The 26324-nt window shown below is 41.7% G+C and overlaps 1 protein-coding gene across 2 annotated transcripts in view; it reads right to left on the reverse strand.

Annotated features, from left to right (window-relative positions):
* Window positions 1–3825: 3825 nt before the first annotated feature.
* The window catches only part of LOC147306394 (protein jagged-2-like), a 52156-nt gene continuing 29657 nt past the window's right edge, over window positions 3826–26324 (reverse strand). The window contains exons 6-26 of one of the 2 annotated variants that reach the window (XM_086273809.1): window positions 22232–22362; window positions 21323–21442; window positions 21084–21197; window positions 20832–20945; window positions 18831–18944; window positions 17527–17573; window positions 16798–16971; window positions 16548–16698; window positions 16272–16436; window positions 15857–15970; window positions 15218–15331; window positions 15014–15127; window positions 14797–14913; window positions 14554–14581; window positions 13671–13756; window positions 12964–13077; window positions 12206–12321; window positions 11839–12099; window positions 11210–11341; window positions 7462–7621; window positions 3826–7128 (exon numbers count right to left, since the gene is read on the reverse strand). In XM_086273809.1, coding sequence (XP_086129935.1) covers window positions 6623–7128; window positions 7462–7621; window positions 11210–11341; window positions 11839–12099; window positions 12206–12321; window positions 12964–13077; window positions 13671–13756; window positions 14554–14581; window positions 14797–14913; window positions 15014–15127; window positions 15218–15331; window positions 15857–15970; window positions 16272–16436; window positions 16548–16698; window positions 16798–16971; window positions 17527–17573; window positions 18831–18944; window positions 20832–20945; window positions 21084–21197; window positions 21323–21442; window positions 22232–22362 — 2992 coding nt within the window. In that variant the 3' untranslated portion in view covers window positions 3826–6622. The remainder of the gene's footprint in view (window positions 7129–7461; window positions 7622–11209; window positions 11342–11838; window positions 12100–12205; window positions 12322–12963; window positions 13078–13670; window positions 13757–14553; window positions 14582–14796; window positions 14914–15013; window positions 15128–15217; window positions 15332–15856; window positions 15971–16271; window positions 16437–16547; window positions 16699–16797; window positions 16972–17526; window positions 17574–18830; window positions 18945–20831; window positions 20946–21083; window positions 21198–21322; window positions 21443–22231; window positions 22363–26324) is intronic. The other variant, XM_086273810.1, reaches the window with a different exon arrangement.

The following is a 26324-nucleotide window of genomic DNA, read 5'->3' on the forward strand; positions in this document are numbered from 1 at the left end:
ATAATAACATTTCTTTTGATTTGTGTGCAGCATCCAGACTGACCAGACTTTTTGAACCGCTTCAAACTGTCAAACTTCGCATCCATGCACCGTTAACAGCATCCAAGAAACCAACTGGCCGACCTGCAACACAGTTTATCAATCATTACACATTGCGCGCATCATTCTTTTCAGCCGCTTATCTGCCACATTGAGTCATCCTTCTAGGTACAGAGGATGATAACTTTTCAGTTAAGCACAAAGCAACGTCTTGATGTTATCACCATAGAAACGATTTTGAGTTGGTAGTTTAAATTATCCAGGATGACAAGCATCAAATGGTCCGTGAATCCACGACACATCTCCCATCAGTTAGAGTTCTTCAAGCATGACAGGGACCAACTTGGAAGAGTTGGTTAGTTAGCCATCCTGGTAGCAACAACTTAAATAGCCATGTTGTAATGTTAAAAAGAATGGAAAAGGAGGTTAATTATGTTTACTTGCACTTTGTATGTAGGTACATATTTCTAAACAGTACTCTATATATGAGACATGCTTCTATTGTTCAATGTGTTGGAAAATTTCATATTTTTTAAACTTACTAAATAGACTGTCCAGCCTACTGTACCCAGTCTTGGATTGTATGTAAGCAATTTGTGTTTCCCTTAAAGAAAATTATTATTTTGACTAAAACAATATAATTTCTTTTTTATTTTGTCAAAAACTGATGGAAAGCAACTTTGGATCTTTGATTTTCTTAATACCTAAATGTCTGCCTGCCTGTTGGGCTTTGTCTTATTGTAAAATTTGTTATTGCACAAAAGGAAGCTTGTGGATTTTGACATATTTGGAATGCTGTACAGTGTAGCGAGGAATGCTCAGACCTCTACATTGGAGAGACCAAACAGCCACTTCATAAACGCATGGCACAACATAGAAGAGCCACCTCGGCAGGACAAGACTCAGCGGTTCATCTGCATCTAAAGGACAAAGGTCACTCCTTTGAGGATGCCAATGTTCACATTTTGGACAGAGAAGACAGATGGTTTGAAAGAGGAGGGAAAGAGGCCATCTATTTCTCTCACCCCAACCGGTCGCAGCAGATGGCCCCGCCCCTCCCTGAGCCTGGTTCTGCCGGAGGTTTCTTCCTGTTAAAAGGGAGTTTTTCCTTCCCACTGTCGCCAAAGTGCTTGCTCATAGGGGGTCATATGATTGTTGGCCTTTTCTCTGTATCTACCGTACAATATAAAGCGCCTTGAGGTGACTTTTGTTGTGATTTGGCGCTATATAAATAAAATTGAATTGAACTGAATTGAATTGAATTGAATTGAATCTATGCCCACTGTGAGCGACCATATTTGAACAGAGGCGGTGGCTTACGACACCAACTGTCTGCCATCTACAATCCAGTTCTGAGATCCCTTCCCTTCCTTAATACTCACTCACATCCTGGGCCATCTGACCTCAGGAAATCTCATGATAGGGTGGGGCTAGGTTTCACAATGAGCTGACCTACACCCATTTTCACACCTTGGCTCGTGTGATTAGGTAGAGGATCATTAGGGGTCCATTGTCCCTTTTGGGGGGACCCTCTCATAGGGCTTAAATCTGGGACTCTCCACCGTTTGACCCTAGAACTGAAGAAGCTTCTCGGATGAGAGGTGAAAACAACTTAAAGAAGTCCAGATGCTTTTCTTTCCAAGCTCCTTAGACGACATATTTGGAGCTGTTCATGTTTTCCCTCTTAACTTTTTGCCTCCATATGTGCTTAAAAAGCTGAGCTAAAAACAAAACACATCACAAGTAGATGTTCTTGACTTCCTTGTAGACAGTTATTTGGCTCTTTTCACCCCTGGAGGGACATAAGGCACTTCCACTTGTATCTTTTCTGAGATCATTTGAGATCCATGAGGAATCCATTGTGGAAGGTGTTGATATTGTTCATTAGGAAGGACATTGCTGTTATAAAGTGAGTTCTTAAGCTTTATTGCTCTGACTTTCTAGATGGGCTGGAGTTACAAATGCTCCGCGTGGCTTCCCAAGCCTTGGACTTTATCACCAGATGGAATTTGCTGATGCCATTAAATTACTGATTCCCAACATGGACAATGTGATTTTAACAGGCCTCTTAGGTCAAGTTTGTCTGAGGATTATGTGATTTTACTGGCAGCTCCTGTAAATGGTAAATGGCCTGTATTTGTATAGCGCTTTTACTACCGTAGTAGGCGTAGTCCCGCCTAGGGATCCCAAAGCGCTTTACACAGCCAGTCATCCACCCCTTCACACACACACATTCACACACTGGTGGAGGCAAGCTACAGTTGTAGCCACAGTTGCCCTGGGGCAGACTGACAGAGGGTCGCGCCATAGGCCCTTCTGGCCAACACCAGTAGGCGGTAGGTGAAGTGTCAAGGACACAACAACGGAGACTGTCCGGCCCGGGGCTCGAACCGGCAACCTTCCGATTACAAGGCGGTGCTCTGATACAAGCAGTTTAATTCTGTTTACATGCTACATTGTGGGACGACACCAGTTGCTAATGCTATCGCTTGTTCCTGCTGTTTGTACTGTGCCGTTATTTTTCATTCTCCCATTGTGCTCCACTCCAAGCAGGTCAGCAAATGTGCACTGAACGTGCATGTGACCTGAAAGCTATGCCATCCAGGATTCCAGACACATTTCCCATTCTTCCCAAAACAACTGATGGGTTAATGAACACAGCATAGCACATAACGTCCCACCAAGCATTAAGGATATCCAACACAGCTGCTGGAAGGCTTTCATGCAGAGCGGGCTACTGTTAATCATTTCCCACCATGTCATTAAAGGGGCAGATGTAGTCATGCAAAGGACTTCTCTTATTGGCTTGGCGCTAAATGAAGTGGGAGCGGGATGCTGGGCAATTGTCTCCATGGCTAAAGAAATGTTTTGGGTGTCAAGCTACATACAAAAATAAGATAGGATAGAAAATATTGCAGAAAAAATGTGTACTTTTTTCTTCTTCTTTTTTTAGAAATGTAGAAAGTAAAAAAGGTAAAACAACTCATATTGTGAACTCCTGCAATTTAAACCTATTTCGTAACCCTTTACAAATGAAACATAAGCAAATTCAGTTTATGGAACAAACTTCATTTAGGAGAGTTTAACCACACTCCCTGTAAACATTTTGCAAAGCTAATATTGACCCAATACAGCAGTTCTGTGTGACCTAAAGTGGACAGACTTTTAGTTTGAAAAGGAAGGAAGTGTCAGCTTGACACTCCTTGATTACAGCGCCTTTTCTCAAAACTAGTGAAAACTAGGTTAGCACCAAAAACATGCGGTAGGTTTAAATTTAGGTCTGCAAATAAAAAACTGCAAACTGTAAAACACAATTGCTGAATGAAAATTGAAGTTCCAGTGACAATTTGAGTCAAGGAGGGAAAGAAGTTCTAGAATGGAAAGTGACATTCTAAAATAAAAAAATGTAGAAGTTCTAATTTGGAAAAAAGGTAAAAAAAAAAAAAGTAATTGTGTGGGATTTAAAATCGAATGAATATAACTTTACTGGAAAGTGACGCTCGAGAATTGAGGTTGGAGTTTTTAAGTAGGAAGTAAAATTCTAGAATACAAATGTAAAATGTTCCCTTTCAAAGTGCTGATTTGAACTAAATGGAACTTGGAATTTTACAATGAATACATAGAAACACTTTACAACTTTAGGATGAATTCAAATGTCTAGAATGAACAAGTTACAGAATGGAAGGTAAATGAAAGCTTCAAGAGTACCTTAGTGAAAGGTCCAGTTATAAGGGCATTTGCAGTAGCCAATGACAGCTTTTTAACAAATGACAACACAAAACAGACTTTGGTATAAAATACTTTAATAAATAATAGTATTGTTCTAAGAACAAACAAAAAAATTCCACTAACAAACCAAGACTTTTACCAAATATTGTACAAAATAATTACAATGTTCTGCACATTCAGCCCTCCGTGTGGGGCTAACAGAAAGTAAAAATTTACTGAGAGAAAAATTATTTGGGTTTTCTATGAATGCATCTGCATTAACAAAAAATATTGAAAAAAAAAATCATCATATTCATCTGCAAACAGTGACGATAACTGACCCCCAACCCCCTCCTGCAACTGCTGTGGAGGTAACACTAAACATTTCTCTTTCTGTGTGTTCTTAGTGCAGAAACAGACTGGACAACATCCACAACAGTCAAACAACATCAACAGTAATACAACTTGTTCCCTTCATTAGACCAGAGTAGATACACACAGGGAGAGGCGGTACATTAGGATACAGACACATCTATTGCAAGCAGGTTCCCATTCACACAACACACTGTCTGTGATGAGGTTTCAGTGTCTTGCTAAACAGCACTTCCCCTGGGTGGATGATTACCGTGGAGTTGTTTGAAGCTAACACCATGCTGCTCTGTGCAGCATCTCTGCTGTCAGCAGACTGTAGAACTATAAATTTGTAACTCACATACTAAGAGGCTCAAGTGAGACTGGCAGCGGGGCTTTTAAGTTGTTTGGACCCTGCGTCCTCTACATACTGAAAATAGAAATCAGATGCATCAGTGCTGATTAAAGATTCACCAAAGTTTTCCTTTTTGCCATTTGGTGTCCAATAATCTCGTAAGCAGCATGTGGCAGAGCACCTCAGAACCGTCAGTCAAAAACTTTCTTAACTTGAAATTATATTTCCATTCTGCCAGACATGAACAGAAACACATCATTTATAGCATACAGCGCTTCGCCTTTGCTTTTGACAAGACAAATATCAAAATTCTTCAATTTGCTTGCCTGCTGTGATGCCAAAATGATGATTGTCAAATGTCAGTACATGCATTTCTGTAGGGAGTATGACATTAATGAATTAAGAAGTGCTTTCGGGAACAGCTTTACTCGTTTTGAGTGATGATACTGAGGAAAACCTGAACAAAGAAACCTAGATCTGGATCTACTCGGATTGCTTCAAATGTAAAAGAACAATGTGGATTAGAAGGTAGAGATCAGCAGTTATGAGTGAGTCATTAAGTGATAAATGACAATGGTGTGTTACAGCAAGTCCAATGTGGAGAAAATGAAAGAAAATACATAATTTAGCAAAAATCCAACAGAAAACTGAGCAAATACATAAATTAGAACCTATCTGGATACAAAATGGCATAAAATCAAAATAACATCAGTCATATTAATATATTTTTTGGAGGACTGGCTTTATACTTAGCCCTGAACACTGTGATAATGAAATTCAGGGACCGAAGTTTAAAAAGATCAAATGGACCCCCCCCCCAAAAAAAGAAAATACACTACAAATTGAATTTGTAGAATTAAAAGTATCAAAAGTAATAAAAGGTGACTATTGCAAATGCTCATAAAATTTCACTCTGGAGGTCTCCAGTGAGATGAAAATGACTGTTAATGATGGAGTTCCTGTAGCTGTAGCACTGATGACCCAGCTGATCCTCACAGCCTGTTCCAATGGCTGGCAGGTCTGGGATCAGCTCTCTAACAAATAATTCTAAACATAAAGACAAACAATCAACACTTAATTTCTCTTTAAACAAGTTTTCATGACTCAGTGGGACCACCGGCACTGAAAAATCTGTCTAAAACCTGTCGTAGTGTCAACAGACACTGATAAACGGAATGACATAATTAAAAAAAGAAAGAAAGAAACAACCACAAAACAATCTTATTTTTTAGAATAACTATGATACAAAGCATCACTTAAGTTATTAAACTCAAATATACACAGCCATTTTTTATATTTACATATGTACAATGCAAAGAAGAAAACAGCATTTACTGCGATCGAGTTGTTGTTAGGACTTCTTTCCCTTTTTGTGTATTTAAAATCTGCGTACAGTCTACAAGAGGAAGGAAAGAAGTAAAAATAGGAGCTGAAGGCACTTTTCTACTAAAGCAATATGCTGAAAAATAATCATGCAGACTTGCAGGAAGTAGTGCCAATTATTTTCAAATGATATATAAACCTTTAAGATGTTTATGACTGTAAACAAACAAACAAAAAAAAAATCATGCCAGGCATTATACAGTGGTTACTTTGTGCCAACTTTCAAAGAACTTAAATATATATATAAAACTTGTTTTTAGTATTTTTTTTCTTTAAATAAAAACACATGATTTGAAGACAGTGTAGAAAAGGCCCACAGGTGTGGGCTAAGGCAGACAGGAAACAAATGCACCACGCCACGCAGTAGAAACGGCGTTAACAGCTGCCAGCCAATGACGTTCAGTTAAATCTCCAAAGTTTCAAAGAAACAAACGTGAGCGTTAGTTTTTTTCTAGTGAAGCAAAAAAAAAAAAATAGAAAGAAATGTGTGTAAACAGAAAATCTAGAAATGTGAAAAGAAAATTCTTGATTTCAACAGTGTAACAATCCAGAAATCCCGAAGCCGTGATGTTTAATTTTCATGCCTCTTTTTTTTTATTTTTTTTTATAGTAACATCTGTGCTGCAGAAGAAGAATTTAAATAAGGCGAGGCAAATAAAAAATATAAAATTAAAGCATCTGTAATCTTCACTTTTGGTGCTTTTAAGAGTTGAAAAGTCAGTGACATTGAAGACATCGCAGTTTCTTCCTTTTACTCAGACGGTCCCTCCTCTTCCTGTGTGGGGTTCACACGTAGTGATCTTTAATGTCCTCGCTGAGTTTGGCGGCATTCAGGTTTTTACACCGGTTGTCTTTGGGGCTGTACGCTGTCCGGTGCGGCACCTTCAGCGGACCGCTGCGCGTTGTACAAATCATCCCTCCCTTACCCATCATTCCCCTGTCCTGTGTTATGGTGCACTTCTGAGGCGGACACTTGTCTCCCATGCCCAACGCCCTTTCCTCGTCTTCCGCCTGATCCCCCTCGTGCTCCCCGTCCTCCTCACCCTCGGCCCCATCGCACGTCCTGTCAGAGGGGCCCATCAGTTTCTTGCATTCATACTGAACGTCTTTGTCGCGGTTATCCTTGAGAGCGTTGCTTCGCAGCGGCTCCAGCTGGTTGTTGACTGTTGTCTCCTCAGATCGGGCCGCTCTCTCGCGCTCTTTCTTCCTCTTGCGGGTCCACCAAACGCAAACAACGATGCAGAAGATCCAGAGAACGCTGAAGACCACACACAAAACTGGGACCAGGTAACCTGAAGAGGAAGGTTTAATGGGATATTAGGAGATCATTGCATTTAAAGATGTTACAAAGATATATCATACCATCGGCAAAATTAAGAAAAAAGCATGTACCTATTGTTTTGTACAGAATATAATAACTAAATTTGACTAAATTTGGAACCGCTTCAGTTTTTTCTTGCAGATCAGAGGCCAGAGAGTGATTGTATAGAATTTTGTAACATCAGTGTGATTCGTGATTGAGCAACACAATTTTAAGTGATAAATTGAACAAAAATGCTAGTTGTAGCAAATATGACAAAAATACGGTAGACTAATTCTCACAGAGGAACCGATGTGTAACTCACCAACAGTAGGGCACTCCACCACCACCTTCACTTTGACCTCAACCACTGCCAGAATGATGGTGCTGTTCTGGCGTTTGGACAGCGCAGTGGTGATAGCGCTGGCCACCTTCTGGATCTGTCCACAGTCGCCGTCTTTCGATCCTCCATCCTGCTCAAAAGACTACAAAGAGGAAGAACAGGAACAATAAGATTTATTTCTCTTTTTAATTCAAAATAACTTGTTTCGCCGTTTAGATTTGAATATGTGGTGGGTATAGCTCAGAGAAAGTTTAGTGTTTTCATAGCTGATTGCAGGAATTAATGGTTTCATTCAATTATGGTCCTGGAAGACACTTGCTTTTGTATAATCCTGGATTACATGAGAACATCTCATTGCATTTATTTTTGGTTAAAATCACATCATTTCTGTGCCTCTTCTGAAAGGTTCATCGTGTCACGTTTAGTTTTCTACTGCCAGAAAGTCTGATTCTCACAAACCAAACCCAGAAGATAAGCAAAACCAGAACCATCGTGACAAGAATAACAGAGAGAGTTCCAATCAAATCATGATCCCTGCACACACTAAAATATGTAATGCACATCTTAAACATCTGACAGTTGCTTTTCATTACAGGGGACACAAATACTCCCTCAAACCTTTCAGTGCTCTTTGAATAGAGCTTTTCAGCGATGTAAAGAAAAGCTGATTTGTAGGTAAAAGGAAAAAAATTTGCAAAACACAGATTCCCTCAGTGCAGCGGAGAAAGAAAAGAAGTCCCATTCGCCAAATGGTCAAAGTCTCGCTCGAGGCCATGTAAGAAGACAAAAAAGAAGAAGAAGAAAAAACACATTCATCCGTCAGAATAAAAGAGATTCTCCTCCCAACATCTGGCAGGCTGTGAACCCACCCCCCCCCCCCCCCCCCCTGCTGAGGGTGGAGTTAATTGCCTAATAAGGTGCTGATGGTGAGAACAGAGAGGTGGAGTTGGGGATGCAGGGCTGTTGTTGGGGGATTAGCTGTGTGCTGTGTAGTTCAATTAGGACAAACAATAGAAAAGAGGCCAGCTGTGCTCCCTGCTCGCCTGGGGACAAACACTCCTTTTTTCTTCTCCTGAGGAAATCAGCAGCTCATTCACACACCCAACTTCCAGACTGACTGACAGATCACATTGCAGAGATACTGAGCTCAGTGCTCAACGTGCATGCTGTAGACTGCAAGGAGATCTTTTGGGGTTCATCATTTTCTCTATATATTGTTTACTGTGTGTGGAGGTCCGAGTTTGCTTAATAACACCCAAATACTCTTGAAGGATTTATTTATTTATTTATTTTTACCATATTTTGTTCCAGTTTGGAGAGGAAATGTATCTAACACACTTGACAGCAACATGTGCTCAATTCTAGAACAATCACTGTTCTAGTGTTTAAGTTCCTCTTGTGCCAGAAAGCGGCTTTTTTTGCTTTCACTTTGTAATCGTGCGAACTGTGTATAGAGAGCGACAGCACTGATTGGTGAGTGATGATAATTTGTGCACCAATTCCTCTGACATCGTCTTATTAATCGTTAGCTTACTATGCAAACATGACAAGTGAAATCTCCTGCAGCAAGCTTAAACATGTGAGAGGTTGATCACGCAGAGAATCGCTGAGCTTATGTGAGTGCGTGTGTAAAAGCAGCAGGAGAAGTTATGACAAATCAGACTATAAGGCAAAAAGAAAGTGCAGCTTTATGGTTTCATGGACAAAAGAATTTCTGTGGCTGCAATATGATGAGCTAAATAACCAGGGCTGCACATAAGTGGTCCGCAGGTGCGCATTCGCTGTCAAAATAAAAAACACGCATAAGGGTTAGGGTTAAATTTAAAAACTGTACTTTTGAGTTAAAATATATATTTATAATTTTAATAAATGACAAATTAAAAAGGCATGAACATTTTTTTTGTATCGAAAAAATATCGAACCGTGACACCAAAGTATCGAACCGAACCGAACCGTGAATTTTGTGTATCGTTGCACCCCTAATGTGTATGTATATATATATATATATATATATATATATATATAAATAAAACTCAACTAAATCGAATGCATGGCTACAAAGACAGAGGAAATTCCACCAGCGCCTCCAAAAAGCCAACAGCATCGAGCCAAACGTTTGCGATGCTATCAGCAGACAGAGCGCTGACTGGTAGAAACGCTGGCTTGGACAGTAATGGGAACAACAGTGGAATTCCCCATGAAGAGAAAGAAGCACAAAAAATTGTTAAAATTAAAAACAGTTTCCAACACTCCACTACAAAAGATTTCTTATGTATGATGACTGTTTTTTTCCATGCCAAGCGCTAAAGCAAAGGACCAACACAGCATGAACATAAACAAGTGTTTCCCACCTTACTAGTTTTTCCATATCTGTATATAAATTCAACACCGCCACACCTACAACAAGCGGACATCAGTCTGCAAAGGTCTGTGCAGCACCCATGGACAACTCTGTGATGAGCATGCCTGATGAAACAAATCGAAGTAAACACTTTCAAATATTTGGCCACAACTTCTTGAACATCCCTCAGTTTTCCTTAAAAAACATTTGAAGAGGCCACAACATGTTCGAGGGGACACAAACCAAGACAAACCACTCGTCCCCACATGCATTCTGAAACACAGGCATCGCACTTCTTTCTCCGCTCAGGTTAAAGCCTGCGCTCAGATCATAAAGATTTCACTCGCACGTGAAACTGAGCGGTGACATATCACTGCAACACAAGTCCGCAACAAGTGGGAGTGGAGCTTTTTATTTTTTTTCCTCCTTCTTTTTATGAAAGCCTTGTTGAGGAGTTTGGGTGGATGTCAGGCTCACCACTCCTTTTCCTGTATCTGTCGCTCAAAACAGGCCTGCAAACATCAGAGGAACAAAAACTAATCCCCTCCATTAAGAGCTTAGATGTGACTGATTCCCTCAAGTCTGGGTGGCCGAGAGTGAGAAATACAGAAACTAAAACAAAGAGGGGGGAAATTATAAAGGAGGGCAAATAAAAGCAAGCAAGGGAGACAGATGGGATCAGACAGATTGTGCAGATATTAAAGGAGAAGATAAAGAAGACAGGGAAGGAAAAGATGCAGAGGAAGAAGAAGAAATATGCAGAAGGAGAGCAAGATCGGCAAGTTCCCAAAAGTAAAGCTAAATTTTAACCAGATGTTGTTAAAAGCATCAAATACTTCTTTCTTTCCTCTCTCTGTTTTCTAAAACAAGGAAGAAATAAACCAAAAATAGAAAAAGATCTGATTTTATTGTCCTCTACTGGAAACAATTTGCAGTGGGGGGTTATGTGCGATTCAATAAAGTGGAAGAAGAAAAAAAGGGACAAGTGAGAAGGAAAGACTGGGAGTTCGTGTAAGCAGGATCAAAGATCAGAGAGGCATCTCCACAGAATCATGGTAGTGGGTGGATGCAGTAGCCATAATGGGGGATGAATTATTTGCATAAAGATACATATTTCAAACTGAAGAAGCTTCTCGGATGAGCGGTGAAACATCTTCAAGCAACTTAAAGAAGTCGCTTTTCTTTCCAAGCTCCTTAGACTATGATGACCTGTATGACTGAGAACCTTCACAGACTTTCTAAACGTTTCTTTCTTCCTTTTCCTGTCTTGGAATCATCCTAAAACTTCTCACCAATGCTCTTTGCTTTTTCAAATATAAAGGCACAAGTCAGTCTTACATTGTGGGACAAGTGCACACAAGTGCATGTGTGTGTGTGTGTAATAATTACCAAAGCGACTTCCACGGCATCACTGGTGGAGTAGGACTGGTCACAGAGGATGAGCAATGCCCGCTCTTCAGCAAGCGTCCGAGTCACGGGGAGATACCTCAGCTCCGAGCAGATGTTCTCCACTGTGGTTCCCTGCGGCACACGGACAACACGGGTGAACAAATTCCTCTCATTCCTTTTAAGTCTTTCTTACATGGATTCAATCCGAAAGCATCCCCCAGCAGGGGGAAAACCTTGCCTCATCAGCACTTTGTCAGAGGAGCAGATTTGTTCCCATTCAGACATGCCCGACAGGCATGACCCAGACAGCCAGACAAACTTTTCCCCTCCCCCTGCTAAGACTCAAAGTTTTTTGGTCAGTACAGAGCTGATCCAGCACCTGTCCCTTTGTAAAAGTGTCCTCTATATTAAAAGCCATGTGTTAATATTAATAAAGTCTTGAAATGTATGGAGAATACATTAAGAATCACGTTTATGTGAACTGTGCCTGCAATGTAAAACCACAGATTTTTGTTCAGTGCCACTAAAGCATAAGACATAAAAGGCTTTTGTAACTGGACCCACAGACCAAGCTTAAAAAAATTCAGAAGACAACGATTCAAGTTCCTACTTCTGTATGATTTACTCACCTGTGGCACTTTGTCCTTTTTAAAGATGAGTGTGATGTGAGCACAGTTGTTATCCAGATAGCCGCTGTTAGGTTCACACTGGGTGTGCAGAGGTGTGGGGGGGTCTGGCGTTGAGCACACCCCCCACTGATGACAGGGTGGCGAGAAGCAGGTGAGGAACTGGTGCTCCACACACTCGTGACCTCCGGGGCAGGACGGAAGGTTTGCTTCGGGAGGCGGAAGAGCCTTCGGGAGGATGCAGAGCTTACGGCCACATCTCACCTAGAGGAATTCAGCGTTCAGAGAGAGGGTCCACACCAAACGCTCAGTTAGCTAATACCGAGCTAGCTTAGCTTTAGCAATTACGATTCATTCTCGTATTCCTAACCTTGGAACAATGAACATTCCCGTTGACACACTGGCATGTGTTACATTCCTCCTCCCAGCGGCTGCCGTGAGGAAACTGTAGGTCAGTGTGACGGCATGGCTTCCCAAGTCCGATGACTGGAAAGAAGAAAGAATTAAAGCAACAATTGAAGTTGTCAAATGTAATCTTAAATGTAAGTTATAATCCTATAAAACTGCTGGAGTTCACTGTAGTCACATGAAAGCCATAGAGCTGCCCTAGGTAGACATATTATTCTCTCTCCTTTTCTTCTGTCATATACAGCACCTACTATCAGAGTAGTGAATGCTTACATTAAAAATGGTGGAAGTTCAAAATAATGATGTCAGTGTATGCCGATGTAGTCCTGCAAGCCAAAAGCTCACTCCATTTCAGATACTTTTTCTATTTTTAGCTCTGCTTGATGTCATAGACAGAGGATATTGCAAATATGGTTGTCTTAGCCCCTCCTGCTTTTAAGACCTTGTGTTTACTGGGGACAGCCAATCAGAAGACAGGGAGCTTAAATAGAGGGCCAAGGGATCTACGTATAGGCTTCAGACCCAAAGGGCACACAAAGGGTGCTAAATAAAGACAAACGTTTGTGAAAAATGAACAAACAGCTACTCTGATAAAAGGTCCAAGCAAAGAAATATTGGAAACGAGCATAATAGGTCTTCTTTAATAAAATGATTCAAATCTGGTTTACGTCTAAACCATCATCTTATGAACCTCTATAAACAGCTATTTATTGTACTTACAGTCTTGGCAGCGAGGTCCAGCATGTCCTGGAGGACAGAGACAGCGGTAGCCATTGATCTCATCCATGCAGGTCGAACCTTCAGCACAAGGAGACGACTGACACTCATCGATGTCTGAAGGAGAAAACCGCAGGCAGCGTGCAGAGAATTATTAAACTTCTAATGCCCACCATAGACCAGTCTAGACAAGTCCCAGTGACTCACTGTAACAACTGTGAGTGCTTTATTTAAAAAGCAAGCATTGTAGGCATTGTTAGAAAAAACTTTTCAGATTATAGTTGAAAACTACAACCTAAAAACATTAAGAACTAAAAAATATTTTTAAGTACAGATATTTCTTTCAGTGTTGCATTTCTCTTTTGAGTGTTTCTCTACTTAAAAAAAAAAAAAAAAAAAAACGTCTCAAATACCGGTTTGGTTTTAAACTCTTTAAAAGAATAACGCTGAACGCTTTGGTTCAGCGGGGGCTTTTTCTGAAGAGCTCTCTCCCAGAAGGGCCACGGGAGAGCGCACAGACCTGTCTGACAAACTTCAGCTCTGACCTCGCTCGGTGCAGAGGGGAGAGGTTAAGACGGTCTTCCTGAAAGGCTTCCTAATCTGTCGCCCTGAAACAATCGGCTCACGCTCCCTCGCTGCGGCCTTTCACCCCTGAACCCCCGCCCATCTGACCCCAGCCTCATGCCCCCTTCCAGTTCCCAGGGACTCACTGATGCGGCAGTCCGGTCCAGCGAATCCTGGAGCGCACTCGCAGCGAAACCAGTTCACACCATCCACACAGATGCCACCGTTGTAGCTACAAAGGAGACAGGAGACAGATCCAAACAAGTCAATCAAAAGTGGATTTAACCTAGAAACAAATATTCAGTTTTTGATGTTAACAAAAGCTCTCTGAATTTTTTTTGTACTTGGTAAGTAAATAATCTAATTTGACCCATATAACCCCGCCCACACACACAAAAGAGATAAGAAAATGTACGCATAGCTGGAAAATGGGTGAACGGGTAGATATGTGTAGCTTAGTAGTCCTGATTTATCCCACGCTCTGCTCTGTGGGTCTGCAGAGCCTCTCAGGCGCAGCAGGATGAAGCTGATCCCAGATCAATGTCCAGGCTTCATATGTAAATCTGCCCAGGCCACATACCGAGCCCCCCCAAACACCCCTCAACACCTTCACTCCTTACAATGTTTCCCAGGTCGAGGTCGGTGAATGGTCAGAGGGGTGACACTTCACACTCTCCTGCACTTCTCCCCCTCCTCATCCACCGCCTTCTCCAAAAAACCAAAACCACCACTAATCCACCTGTCAGTCATTGAAGGGGAGGGCAAGGGGGAGGGAAGGCTTTTGTCCAGGGTAGCCTCTCTGATGTAGAGAATCCCAAGATCTCAACAGTTTGCGTACTCCTCATTTTTTCAATAAATTGCAAAAAACAAAAAAATTATAAAATGTGTTGTTTTGTGTAGCCAACCAACCAACAACCTCAAACTCATTAACAAAAACACATCACATACAGATTTCCTTAGATACTGATATATTGTAGCACCAATACATTTTTAAAAATCATTAGAGGGCAAAATATTTCCATATCTTACCAGGGATGAGGATTGCAGTCATCAACATCTGCAAGAGGAAAGACATAATTAACTTTAAAACTTGAAACCTGTCATAATCCATAGGTGAGAATGAGTGAGTTGTATAAATGTATAAAAAGCATATGTAACTGATTTTATCCTGATGCTATAACAGTATATAGACATACGTTTTTTTAAACACACAGTATCTGCATGTATCCTGGTTAGTAAGAGAATGTAAGAAATACCCAAAACTTTGCATACTCTGTGAACATGTGGGTCCTTCCCAGCCGTCTTTGCATATACAAGTGTAGGCGTCTCCCCCTCCAACACATGTCCCTCCATTTTCGCAAGGACCTGAATCACAGGTGCTGTTCTTGGCTAAAAAAAACAAATAAAACACAGTAAAAATTTTTTTTTATAAATCATTAATGTAACTCTGTGTTTTTGCAGTGAAACAAAAGTGATGCTGGTGTCTCACCCATGTTGCAGGTGCTGCCACCCCAGCCTGAGTGACAGCTGCACAGGAAGGAGTCTCCGTGGTCATAACACGTTCCCCCGTTACTGCAGGTAGTGGAGTCGCACTGGCTCTCGCCTACACCGAGATGGCATGGGGAAAAGATTTTAAGCTTTTGACGCAATGCAAAGTGTCTATTTAATGAGTTGGCTCGCATGTTGAACTTACGTGAGTGGCAGGTCTTTCCTTTCCAGTTGTCTACACAGTTGCAGTAGAAGTCATTAAGCAGATCGACACATTGGCCTCCATTCTGACAGGGGTTCCTGCTGCACTCGTTTACGTCTGGAAAAGAGTCAGACAGCAACTCAGTGCACTCGTTTTAGCTACTGATTACCGTCCTAACGTAATCAGATAACGTGTGATAATAGTTTGGTTCAACTCTTCAGCAAAAACTCAAGCTTCTCTAGCCCCAGGCATAGTCTTGGCAGAGATTATAGTATTTTGCACTCAAAACTGTCAATGTTTATTTCACCAATAAATTACTTCTGTCTAAACCTAACCCTTTTCCTTTCAAATATAATATAGACTGTCATCTGCAAATGTGTGCACTGTCTGTAAGCACATAGCCACAAAATAGATTTTGAGTCTGTCAGCTGGCTTGATTGTTACATTTTACACCTGTATTTATCTCAAATCTTCTAGTCCTCTGCGAGATCCTCAAACTGCTCATCATTCCTCTTGTGTCTCCCATGGCTGTGACTCATAATCTGCATGACTCAGCCAGGCTCTCCTTTACAGCTTGTACTGTTGAGCTACACCAACACTGAGAAAAATCCACTCCTCTGCCACACACCTACACACACTCACCAACATCACAGAGGCTGCCCTCCCAGCCGTCTGGGCAGAAACACTTAAAGGAGTTGATCTCATCGATGCAAGTGCCTCCGTTCTTGCACGGAGATGATGCACAGTCATTAATGTCTGCAGGCAAAGAGAGAAGAGTTCTTTTAATACCCTGTTAATTTTCAAGAAAAGATCAAAACTGTTGATTTTTGTCTTTTACATTTTGTTTATTGAGATTCTTTCTTCCTTCTGCTGTAGACCAAACTAAGTAGACCAAACTAAGACAGACATGATTGCTGAAGTGAGAGTTTGAATTACCGTAAGAATTATGTGGTTCCCAGTGATGGTAACTGATGATAAATATAGTCAGTGTGTGTGTGTGTGTGTGTGTGTGTGTGTGTGTGTGTGTGTGTGGGTGGGTCAGCTAATAATGACTCACTCTCATGGCAGTAGGTGCCAGTGAATCCCGGATCACAGGAGCAGCTGAAGTTCCCAGCCGGCAGGCTGATGCAGCGGCCACGCGGTCCACACACGTTGGATGAGATGTTCCACACCCTCTTTTTAGTGTCGTTAGTTGTGACGGCAACAGTGCAACTATCAATCACTTGGGGTAACGAAATGAAAAAGAGATGATCAGCAAGGGGAGCACTTTGGAATTATTTGTCACAATTTTCTGATGAGTACATTTTTTAAAAATGTGAAGATGCTGGGTTACCTTCACATTGGTTGGTCTTGCAGTGGTCCTTGAGCTCTGAACAGGTTTTGCCCTCATAGTCATCCGGACAGCTGCAGTAGAAATCACCGGTCAGGCTGTGGCACTGAGCCTTGTTCTGACACGGGTTTGGGCTACAGGGGTTGTTCTGCAACTTCAGGAAGAAAAACAGAAAATGCATTTGTGAAACGAAACTGCAGCAAAAACATCAAACTGTCTTCTGCATATTATATAAGTTGGATTTAGTCCTTACCTCACACGTTGTTCCAGTGAAGCCCCGTGGGCATTCACACATGAAGCCGTGCAGCAGGGTGTGGCAGCGCCCGCCGTTCTTACATGGACTGCTACTGCACCAGTTCCTCGGAACCTCGCAGTGCCGACCCCCAAAACCTGGCTGGCAGACACACTGGTAGCCTCTGGCCAACTCCTGGTATAAAGATAAGAAGTCATCAAAGTGTCTGCTGACACATTTTATTTATAGAGGATAATTAAACTGTCACTTTTGTCCAGATATGTTCAAGCTTTCACCATGACAACTGCTGTGACATTTGGAAAGGGTAAGTTGCACATCACAAATAGTGACTGATTTCAGGTTATAAGGAAAAAACTGTTTTTCACTAAGAAACAGCTCAACACCTTCTTTAGCTAATACATGCAAAACTAACCAGGAGGCTGATGCAGCTTACTTGACTTACTGGATCAATGCCATGCATTTTCTTTAATTCTTGATTTATCTGAAACAGGCTTCAAATCCAAACCCAAGTCCATATTTGAAGTTTTGTTTTTTATTTGTTTAACAAAACACAAAAGCTCATTCAGTCATTGAATGTTGATAACCTTTCAAAGTTATAATAGCTTATTCTTTTATGTTGTGACAGGTACTTGGATGATTGACAAGAAGCATGTTACTTCTCCGTTGCTGTCATCACATCAAAAATAAAATCAATAAAGACCTCATTATGTTTGAACTAAAAAGTCTCACCTTGCAGGTCCCTCCGTTCTGACACTGTCCGTGACAGCTGTTCACGTCTGTTGAATAATCAATCACAAGAAAAATGTCAGATCTGAAACCGACTTTGACAAAATGGGCAGAACAGTGTTGTAACGTGCAGCTGCTACAGGAAAGTGGTCGATGAAACCAAAGCAAAGTTTTCCATGCCTGGAAGAATTGCAGATTCAGAGGTGCAGATGAGCTGTGAGAATGTGCAACGGAATTTAACTTGCAGAGGGAAAAAAGCTAACCCTAAAGAGTTTAAGCAATTTAAGAAAAAAGTTTGATAGTTTGGGAAAACATTGTAGTTTTAGAAGAGTGAGCCAGTGTGTAGCAGGTACACAGCCATAAGGGAGGTATATAAGAGACAGAATACAGCTAAAGCCCAGCTTCCTTGGCCGACAAGCTTCTCTTCCACTGCCATCTGCAAATCTCTGGATTTCTCAGTAGACGTTTTTCTTTTTGTGCTTTCTAAGAAGATAAACTCTTCTTGACTTTTATGTGTACAATGTAAAATATACTATATACATATGAATTATTAAGGACTATACTGGACAGCAGCTCATTCTGTTGCTAGCACACCTGTGTCACCAAAGCATAAGGAAATTCTAGTCAAAATGTTTTGGTCACATAATATGAACATGTACTTTCTACTGTTGGAAGATTTTAAGGTGAAGTTTTGATTGTTTTGCCAATATTTTTTAAATTTACCACTGAGCTTAGAGATTGGACTGTTTCCAAAATTAAAGGTCAAAGATAAATTTATTCTTTAATATATCTTTAATAAACGTGATTAATTAAATCAATTTGCCAAAGAAAAAAATTTGGTGGCAATAAAATTGCTGAAAATATGCAAAAACAGGTTAAAACTCACATGCTTTTAAGGCCCCGTGTGACTTTTTTGTGCAGATATTTTTTTCTTTATTTCGGGAAAAGAAAAAAAACTGCAGTAAATACTATGTTCAGATATTAAAAGATGTTACCTATTATATTGGAATTTACTAGAATTTTGCTAGCAATTTTGATATCGATAGATATTAATAGCATATTGCTATGCTGTCAGTGCTTGTAGTAAGCATCTAGAAAGACCATTTTTCCTGAAAAATTGGTTATTATTTTTGAAATAGGAATTACATGATGTAGATTTTCATGAGAAACCATCTATCAGAACAAACACTGATTTACTGCTACAGTGGAAAAGAAGCTGGCTGGACAGAGGCCCCTGTTTCACCTCTGTTTTCTACAGGTAGCTGGAAAGAGGCTAAAGACTAATGATCTGCTGGACTGATACTAACTGATGTCACAGTTCTGGCCCACCCATCCATGAAAGCAGGCACAGTGATATCCACCAATCAAGTTTTTGCAAGCGTAAGCATTGAGGCACGGCTTCCCCGCGCACTCATTTACATCTGAAAAATGGAGATGAGAGACACAGAGAAAATGAATTAAAGCCAAGAACCTGCTCAGAAAGCCCGTCACCAAGCACAGCCTCCTGTCACACAGCCCACTGACATGAAGGCCAAAGATCGAAGGTCTTTCCCAAACTTCCCTTTTAGCGACAACTTATGTGAATTGTTTTTTTTTTCTTTTTTCATTTCATTTACGGGCTTTAAACGCAGACTTCAGGAACAAAAAATGCTCCATGGTAACTCAAAGTGCTGCGAATTATCCTGCAATATTTGACTCATGGTAACTCTTTCCAACACCTTGATTTATGGTTGTCATCCGCACTGGGCATACGCTGTTTGTAGACCTGTTTGGAGCTGTCTCCAAAACCAATTTTGGTGCTTTGATGGTTATTGGAAACACTTCAGTAGCGCCCTACCACAGCACAAGTTTAATTTAATTCCTGTATTGCTCACAGCTTTCTGCACTTATATATATATGACACATCAAGTTACTTTTTGCACAGTGTGCAGTCATTTGCACAACCCACTGTCATTGTTGTCATCTGCTGTCTTGTGTCTGTATCGTTCTGTTCTGTCTGGTGTTGCACTGTCTTTGTTTTGTGTTTTTGCCATTTTTGCACACTTGCACTTTATGGAGTCCTGTGTTGATTGTCTGTTATATGTCATATGTAGCACTATGGTCTTGGAGGAATGTTGTCTCGTTTCACTGTGAACTGTACCACCGCACATGGTTGGAATCACAATAAAGCCACTTGATTTATTTAAATAAATGAACACTGAAATAAATGTAATGTGTACTAGGTAATAAAGTAAAGTTCATGTCTGGATGGGTGTTTACTTTTCCACTGGTTTCCATTGCCTCCCCCTGCTCCTGCCATTTTGTCCTCATCCCCACCCCTAGGGGTTAATGTCTCTCTTTTGCATTCCCTGAGGGCCAACCTGCGGCATTCCAAGTGGTCAGTTTCAGAGGCAGCGCTCGCCGCTCCCACCGTGCCGCCTTGCCCACTATAAACCAACACACAGTGCATTAATACTACTCCCAGGAGGTAAGCGGCACCTGTTAGCCTGCTGAAACTAAACACCCCAAACCCCTTCCCAAAACCCGAGCCTCCTCCCGATCTAAAGCACCCGTTCACTTCATCTCCCTCTCCCACAGGTACCACCCTGCTCCCTGAAAGGAGAAGCACTCTGAGAATAACAGGACTCGTAACACAAGCCGCTGCATTTCGGTTGCTCCCTGTGTATGTTTACAGGTTATAAAGTGTTTCCTGGCTGAAGCCGGAGGGTGTGAGGGCTCCGCTATGCTGGGGCGTTGCCTCACCGTAGCGCATATACTCCACTGTTACGGCCAGTCTGGAGCCAAAGATAACCCCCCAGTGGAGTAGATTTGGTCCCAAGGCTAGCAGTTGCCAGGCGGGGGGTTATTTTTAGCTTTACTCAAGTCACCTGGCTCAAATTGCAGACGATGCTCGGAGAGCGTCTCCGCTGGGCATGCGCATGCACAGACAGACACACACATGAAATTAGTGGGCCTCTTGCAGTTATACTGCTGGTTAAACGATGTGGCAGGATAAACAAACAACTAGATATGCTGTAACTCTGCGCGCAAGTGTGGATGCATGGAATTCACCATAGGTGCCACACACATTGGCTTCACCACATATCATCTAGCATGCAGTGGTTTTTCAAATTAGGATTTTAAAATTAAAATTATATAATATTATGAAGCTTCTACCTGAAAGACACCTAATTTAATTTGAAAAACACATCAATTTATGATGTTGAGCAGTCAAAAAAAAAAAAAAAAAAAAAAAAAGAGCTGCTCAAATGAGATGATTCTCTTTCTTTAGAATACATCATTCATTAGATGGAGACAGACAGACATACCTATCTGGCAGGTCTTGCCTGTCCACTGTGGAAGACAGAGGCATTCGAAGCCGTTCTCCATGTCGATGCATGTCCCGCCCTGAGCACAGGGGCTGGAGGCACATTCATCAGTGTCTGAAATATAAGACGTATGTTAAAGCTACTATCACAGCCACAGTACTTAGTGTGGTACAGAAAACTATAGTTATATGTATCCATCTAAGTAATATTTGCCATACCTGGGAAATACCTAGACAGTTTAGCACCTCTCACCTTTAGCACAGGTTGGCCCAGTCCAGCCAGCAGGACAGTGACACTCAAACCCCGTAGGGACTTCGTGGCACGTCCCTCCGTTGGCACAAGGGTTAGACACACAGGCATGCTCCGCTAAAAAGAAAGTCAAATGTCTAATTGATTTTTATGTTTCTTTGGAGCTTTGTCCCAAATGTACTGTGGCCCAAAGCAAAGGTCTTTGAACCTAAATGTTTGGTGCGTTGTATTTAGACACTGACCGATTTCGCAGTTCTTGCCAGAGTAGCCATCCGGACAGGCGCAGTGGTATTCGTCTGGTTCCGTGTTCATACACGTTCCTCCATTCTTACAGGGCCGGTTGGTCCCACAGTAGTTCAGATCTGCACAGAGACAGAACAGTAAAGTGTGTGTGTGAAGTGATATTTCTGGGATAAGCTATCTGATAGATAACTAGCAGCAAAATTGTTACGTACAAAAGCCTCCCTGACCAAAAAATAATAATTAAATACTTTGAGGTGTCATTATTCTGCATCTCTGTGCTCTTTAACTTCCAAAACACATCAGCCACCATCACTTTTTTCCTACAAAATGATGAATTTATTCCATTTCTATCTCACTACCCTGCATCCTGACCAGTCTCACCATGAGGCCAAGATGAATCCAACAACAAAGGATCACAGTCCTACAGGAGCAACAGGTTTTCTTTATTTCCAAGACATTGGACAACTGAAATGGTACCTATTATGTCTGCTCACATTGTTGTCACAGTTATATTTTCTTTGATCACTACAACCCAAAGACATTTTTTATTTACTGACTAATTTTAAGATCACAGCTTAATTAAGCCTCGAGCATCTATTTAAGCAGTCGCTCTCTCTGCAAGCCACTTGTCAACCCACCTCCAACCCAGCTCCTTATTTCACGCTATTCATGTTGTTTCTGACTTAATTAATTCTATTCAGGTTATATGCTGCCGCCCTCCCCACAAAACGGAGGTATACTGCCACATGTCAATTAGTGCACACAGAATAAGAATCCTGTGTTGACTAACATGGTCCCGTCAGAGCTAGCATCTGTAATAAATAACCATAAGGATTGTTTGTCTTGGAAATTCTGGCTATGTTAAAGATGGATATCTTAGATCTTAGAAAACATATTTAACTTCTGACCTTTATCACATAGCAGGCCTCCCCAGTTCTTCTCACAGTTGCACTGCCAGGGCTGCTTGCAGGTACCATGAACACAGCCTGGGTATGGCAAGCACTCCTCACACAACGGACCCTGCCAGCCGTAGTTACACCTGCAACACAGAGAAAAGAAATGTCCTTATTTTAATTACCAAATACTTTTGCTGTTGATACAGACAGCACACCTGGGCAGCTGTTTTTGCCTCCTCGCTTCTTTCTTTTCCTCAATCAGGAGCAATATGAACCCGAAAACTGGTTACAGACAGTTAAGCTCCTGAGGACTGAAATACTTGTGCCATTACTAATAAATAAAAAGCACACATAGAAGAGGGAAAACAGTGGGTGAGTGTATTTATTAGCAAAATAAGTGCCTCTTATTTCACACGCACAATAAGAATGTGTTCTTAATAGCACAACCAGCTTGAGGGAGCATCAGGCACACAGACACGCTTAAAAATGCGAGGGGAAAGGGTGGGGGGGTAGGAGGATTTAGCCTTGAGAAAGAGTGATAGTTACGTATTGATAACAATAAAGTCATTTAATACTTCTACGATGTCGGGAAACACAGAGGAGCACTTGATGTCATGCCATCGTGCCAGTGGGACATGGCTGGTGAACACGAGGGATGCTGCCGGGTGCCAAAAAAAGGGCAATTTATGGAGTTCAGAGAGGGAAGAATTCTGCATACATGAAGGGTCAGCAAGTACAAACATCACTGTACTTGACTCAGCCACACATTACCACTGTGACACTGCAGCTGAACGCCACAGCAGGACAAAGCATCTTCATCGAGGTGAGTGACATGTTTGCTGCCACTCCTAATCTTAGAACATGCAGGGCCAGGGGACATTCCTGAGTGTGTTGTGTGTGTGGGTCTGCAAATATCTCGTCATGCTTACTTTCATGTGCACATTCATTCACATTTCCTACAAAGTTTCAGGTCAATTATTCAAAACTAGCTTATGTCTTACTGCTGTAGCACTTATATATGAAATGTGACTTCACTGCTAATATAAAAGTCCAAAAGTCTCATCAGAAGTCTTCAAATTGTTCATTTTGCCAACATATTTGTCCAAAACTCCCAAGTATTAAGTATTAGCAAAAAAAACCTGCACTTTTATTAGAGTTAAAGCCTTCCTTGGTGTATAATACGACTTATATCATCAGAGGCAATACTGTAATCTACAAAATACTGTCGATAAAAGAGAAAAGTGACCTTCTAAGAGCCCGCCCATTTTGTTTGTTTTGTGCATTTCTTCACACAGACGTCATGCACGCCGTGTCTGCTCTCTGCCCTCTTCCTGTGCCGTGAGCGTGGCTTGAGGGCAAACTTGGAACGGGTGTTTTTTTGTGGAACGAGGCTTAGTCGTCTCGAAGCAGAGGCAGGCACAGGGTTAGCTAATCTGTTGGTATATGGCAGCGCTCTGTTATTCCAAGGCCAGTGGTAACCTTGCCCCACCTGTCCTGTCATTTCTCCGTTGGGGCTATTTTGGGGCCCGCAAAACCCACCTCCCCACCCAACCAGCCCTCCTCTCCTTCGACTCTCACGAACACTTCAAAATGGAAGCCGACCAAAAGACCAAAAGGCAGCGAAATGGGTCTCTGTAGCCTGCTGTGATGTGCTGTAGTACTTTGGGACAATGACAGACGGGACAGCACTCAAAAAAAAAATTGTGACTGGGCCCTGGCGTCCAGGAAAACTATCAGAAACCAAAAGAATAAAGCCTATTTGACCCAGGATCACATTTATTATGGTAGCTAATTTCAAATTTTGCTCTAACGGTCTTTAAATTCAATTCATGCAAAATGCTAACAACATATTTTCTGTAGCTGGTGGCCTTTCCTATTAAATGAGCTTGGAATACCTGTGTGTGGTATCAGGCAAACAGAGGCACACTTAAAACAAAGAAAGAAATGGAGCAGTGACCAAGTTCTGATTACATCAAAACATGCACAGACAGTTTGGTCTCATGCACAACTTGCAAGTAGAAATGTTTTTAACTGTATGCATGACTGCAATTTTCATCTGATCTCGCTCTGTATTTGCAATTCACTTATGCATATGTGTGTGTTTGTGTGTCTGGGAGACAGTGCTATGTATTGTTTACTACTGTATGCAGTGTTGTCCGGCTCTGCGGTTGGCAGTAGTGCCCTGCACACTGTCAGCGGTGGCAGAGCGGACAGCCTGTCTGGCTGCAGTGTGGGAGAGCAGGGAAATGGTTTCGGGCAGCCACAGGCCAAGGGTGGCATTACCCACAAGCACCGTCACTGGGCTGCTGCTGTCCCATCAATGGAGGGGGCCATGGGGGCCAAGCCAGGGCCTAAAATATCCCTCCTTTACCACAAAACCCCACGCCCCGCCGCTGCCCCTCAGACAAACCACACCCTGAAGACGGGACGGTGGGCCGAGGTAGAGGGGGCTGTGTGTGTGAGTGTCCGTGTGTGGGACCGCTGAATTATTTACAGGCAAGTCTCGCGCCCAAATCCAGCAGACGGACTTAGCCTGCTGTTGCCTAGCTACATGTTTAGTAGTGTCACATGAGGGAGCGTAGGTTGTGAATGCGCTGTGTGTAAGAAACAAGATACCAAACACACATTTTTAGTTTCCTTCTGCCAGGCTGAGATGCTTTTTTTCCCCCTGTTTCTTTCTCTTTTCTCTTCCCTCAAAATTTCCCAGACATTAACCCAGTAACTACTTCTTCTTCTTCTGTTTTTTTCCTCCTCTCTGAAATATAAAATGTTTTGACCGCTATGAGTCGGGTTTTCTCTGTTCTATCATGGGGACAAAAGAATCGGGGTTTAATACTTCTTCTGACATCACATTCGCTCTAACTTGTTCGGTATGCGTTCGCCCTGACACGGTTTTCTATTTGAATCATATTAATACAAGCCCGTTTGTTTTGCGAGATCGCATTACGTGTGATTTTTATGGAGCTTTCAATCAATTTGCACCTGACACCACAGGCTGAGCCACACTGTAACGTTTGACAGGCGCATATTTGCGGCTTAGGTGGCTGTCTTCTGAATAAACGGATCCTCCCTGTACGTTATTAGATTTACGTGCTTTGTAAACGGTGAAATTGGATTTTTAATTAAAGGGCCTGTATCATCCACAATTTTCATTGCATCAAAATAAAGTGGAAGTGGCTGGATCCATTTAAGACTTTTCCACTGACTCCATTGAAAGGGGGCTAATTATGTTTTACCTCAAGTAATGAAGGCAGTGTATACGCAAGTGATCCCCATGAACCAAAAGGTCATGAGAAGACTTCAGACTGCTCTAAACGTGAAGTTTTATACAGTTTTTTTTCTCTTGGACCTGTATGATGTCAAAGACAGGGGATACCCTTAGTAGGTTAGTCTCACAGGAGCCCCACTCACCTGCTATTATCCAGTAAGAAAGTTGGCTTAAAGAGAAGGCATAGTTAGCTAAAATACCTTGTTTTAGAAGGTGGATTAATTTAAATTAAAGATCGATTAAGGCTAAAGTACGAAGTTGGTGTGATAGACAAGAGACTGTTTGTTTTTCTTCTGAATAAATTGTGACATAGATCAGCATTTCAACCTTAACATTGATATATAATACAAATAAATCCTTCTAATGCAATTCATTTCATAATTCATTTCATATCAGTTTTTCTGTGCTCAAGAGTGTTACGTTTATTGTCAGGTGTGTCTGTTTTAGTTTTATTCTCACACAGTTAGGCTTACAGTTTTGTTATGTGTTCGTATAAATGTGAACTATCCCCCGACTCTCTCTTTCTCTTTTGCTTCTTCTCTTTCTCAGCGCTGCGCGTATGTGCGCACCTGATGGCGACGAAGCTCCAAATCACATGTTGAGGCACATTCCAGGGTGTTGCTTTCTCTTACAATCCTCTGGCCATTTTCAATGAGAAATGTCAGCCTCATCAAACCTAATCAAACCTGCCACAGTGTAAAACCCTAACCTCCCTCCCTCCCTTCTGTCAACGCTGCTCTTCTGATGTTTCCAAATACTTGGCACTATGTGTGTGTGTGTGTTTGTGTGTGTGTGTGTGTGTAGTTTGGCTTTTTAAAGCTTGTGTTCCACTCTGTC

Source organism: Aulonocara sp. 'chitande type north' Nkhata Bay, linkage group LG19 (assembly GCF_057382095.1).
Source record: "Aulonocara sp. 'chitande type north' Nkhata Bay isolate Kocher_YH1m ecotype deep benthic linkage group LG19, A_spYH_male_GT1.1, whole genome shotgun sequence".
NCBI classification, from domain to species: Eukaryota; Metazoa; Chordata; class Actinopteri; order Cichliformes; family Cichlidae; genus Aulonocara; species Aulonocara sp. 'chitande type north' Nkhata Bay.